The 2,790-nt window shown below is 56.7% G+C and overlaps 1 protein-coding gene across 1 annotated transcript in view; it reads right to left on the bottom strand.

Moving 5' to 3' along the window:
- Positions 1-2,790, bottom strand: part of LOC107307670 (ryanodine receptor 1-like) — a gene marked incomplete at its 5' end in the record, with an annotated part of 24,279 nt that overhangs the window by 13,962 nt on the left and 7,527 nt on the right. The window contains 2 exons of the mRNA XM_032441912.1: positions 880-1,021; positions 2,259-2,548. Coding sequence (XP_032297803.1) covers positions 880-1,021; positions 2,259-2,548 — 432 coding nt within the window. The remainder of the gene's footprint in view (positions 1-879; positions 1,022-2,258; positions 2,549-2,790) is intronic.

The raw sequence follows: 2,790 nt of genomic DNA, 5'->3' as shown, positions 1-2,790 counted from the left end.
CTGTGGGGTCTATGGGGTCTCTATGGGGTCAGGGGGGTCTATGGGGTCTCTATAGGGTCTGTGGGGTCTATGGGGTCTCTATGGGGTCAGGGGGGTCTATGGGGTCTCTATAGGGTCTCTATGGGGTCTACGGGGTCTCTATGGGGTCTATGGGGTCTCTATGGGGTCTCTATGGGGTCAGTGAAGTCTCAAAGGGGTCAGTGGGGTCTGTGGGGTCTCTATGGGGTCTACGGGGTCTCTATGGGGTCAGTGGGGTCTATAGGATCTCTATTGGGTCTCTATGGGGTCTATGGGGTCTCTATGGGGTCTCTAAGGGGTCAGTGAAGTCTCTATGGGGTCTACGGGGTCTCTATGGGGTCTCTATGGGGTCTATGGGGTCTCTATGGGATCTCTAAGGGGTCAGTGAAGTCTCTATGGGGTCTGTGGGGTCCCTATGGGGTCACTATGGGGTTAGTGGGGTCTATAGGATCTCTATGGGGTCTCTATGGGGTCTCTATGGGGTTAGAGGGATCTCTATGGGGACTCTATGGGGTCTGTGGGGTCTCTAAGGGGTCAATGGGGTCTATAGGGTCTCTATGGGGTCTATGGGGTGCCTATGGGGTCTCTATGGGGTGTCTATGGGATATCTACGAGGTGTCTATGGGGTATCTATCGGGTGTCTATAGAGTCTCTATGAGGTACCTACAGGATCTCTATGGGGTCTCTATGGGGTGTCTATGTGGTGTCTATGGGGTCTCTATGGGATATCTATGGGATATCTATGGGGTCTCTATGGGGTCTCTATGGGGTCTCTGTGGGGTCTCTGTGGGGTCTCTATGGGGTCTATGGGGTCTCTGTGGGGTCTATGGGGGCCCTATGGGGTCCCTATGGGGTCTATGGGGTCCCTATGGGGCCTGTGGGGCGCACCTTGGAGTCTCCTCCTCCCAGCACGCTGACCATCACCTGCATCACGGTCTCGTGCATCCCCAGCGCCCGCATCAGGTTGGGGTGCTGGTAAAACACCTTGTTGTTCATGATGTTCCTATGGGGCACACACCAACGGGACGCATATAGGGCACCCCATAGGGATATAGGGCACCCCATAGGGCACACAGCACGCCAATTGGGACACATGGGAACTCCTTATAGGGCACACAGCACCCCTATAGGGACATAGGGCAAACCCTATAGTTGGCAACACTAGCACCCAATGTGGACACAGGGAACTTCCTATGAGGGCACCACAAGCACCCCGATGGGACACAGGGAACTCCTATAGGGCACACAGCACCCCAATGGGACACAGGGAACTCCTATAGGGCACACAGCACCCCTATAGGGACATAGGGCAGCCCTATAGGACACACAGCACCCCTATAGGGACATAGGGAACCCCAATGGGACATAGGGAACCCCAATGGGGACACAGGGCAACCCTATAGGGCACACAGCATCCCTATGAGGAGATAGGGAACCCCAATGGGACCCAGGACCCCCCAATGGGACATAGGGAACCCCATAGGGATATAGGGCACCCCAATGGGACACAGGGAACCCCAATAGAACCCAGCCCCCTATAATGGGACCCAGAACCACCCAATAGAACCCAGACCCACATAATGGGACCCAGAACATCCCAACAGAACCCAGAACCCCCAGTGAGACCCAGAACACCCTGATGGGACCCAGCACCCCATAATGGGACCCAGAACCACCCAATTGGACCCAGAACCAGCCAATAGAACCCAGCCCCCCATACTGGGACCCAGAACACCCTGATAGGACCCAGAACCACCCAATAGAACCCAGAACCCCCAGTGAGACCCAGAACACCCTGATAGGACCCAGCCCCCCATGATGGAACCCAGAACCCCCCAACAGAACCCAACTCCCCATAATGGGACCCAGAACCAGCCAATAGAACCCAGACCCACATAATGGGACCCAGAACCCCCCAGGATGGAACCCAGAACCCCCCAATAGGACCCAGAACCCTCCAGTTGGACCCAGAATGACAGAACCCAGCACCCCATAGTGGGCCCCAGAACCAGCCAATAGAACCCAGCCCCACATGATGGGACCCAGAACCCCCCAATAGGATCCAGAATCCCCAGTGAGACCCAGAACACCCTGATGGGACCCAGCACCCCATAATGGGACCCAGAACCAGCCAATAGAACCCAGACCCACATAATGGGACCCAGAACCCCCCAATAGAACCCAGCTCCCCATAGCTCCCCATTCCCCCCATAGCTCCCCATTCCCCCCCTGGCTCTGACCCGATGCTCTGGATCATGAGATTCTCCTCCTCGGGCCCCATCTGGACGATGAGCAGGGAGCGGATCCGGCCCAGACACTCGAGCAGCTCCGTGGTGTCGGGCACCGAGTGGCAGCTGATGGTGTAAGACTTGGGCAGGGCCCGGACCAGCTCCCCCAGCCCGTCGTACTGACGGTGCAACAGGCTGAACATGGAGCGAACCAGCTCCGGGTCCTGGATGAACGATTCCTGGGCCCAATGGACCATGGTCTGGGAGATCAGCTCCTGGAGGGTGCCTGGAATGGGGGATATGGGGGGTTATGGGGTATTATGGGGTATGGGGTATTGTATTATGGGATATGGGGTATTATGGGGGGATATAGGATTCCTGGGCCCAATGGACCATGGTCTGGGAGATCAGCTCCTGGAGGGTGCCTGGAATGGGGGATATGGGGGGTTATGGGGTATATGGGGGATATGGGGTATTGTATTATGGGATATGGGGTATTATGGGGGGATATAGGATTCCTGGGCCCAGTGCACCATGGTCTGGG

This window comes from Coturnix japonica, unplaced genomic scaffold (assembly GCF_001577835.2).
Source record: "Coturnix japonica isolate 7356 unplaced genomic scaffold, Coturnix japonica 2.1 chrUnrandom766, whole genome shotgun sequence".
In the NCBI taxonomy this organism is placed as follows: Eukaryota; Metazoa; Chordata; class Aves; order Galliformes; family Phasianidae; genus Coturnix; species Coturnix japonica.
This window is presented reverse-complemented; position numbering and strand designations above follow the sequence as displayed.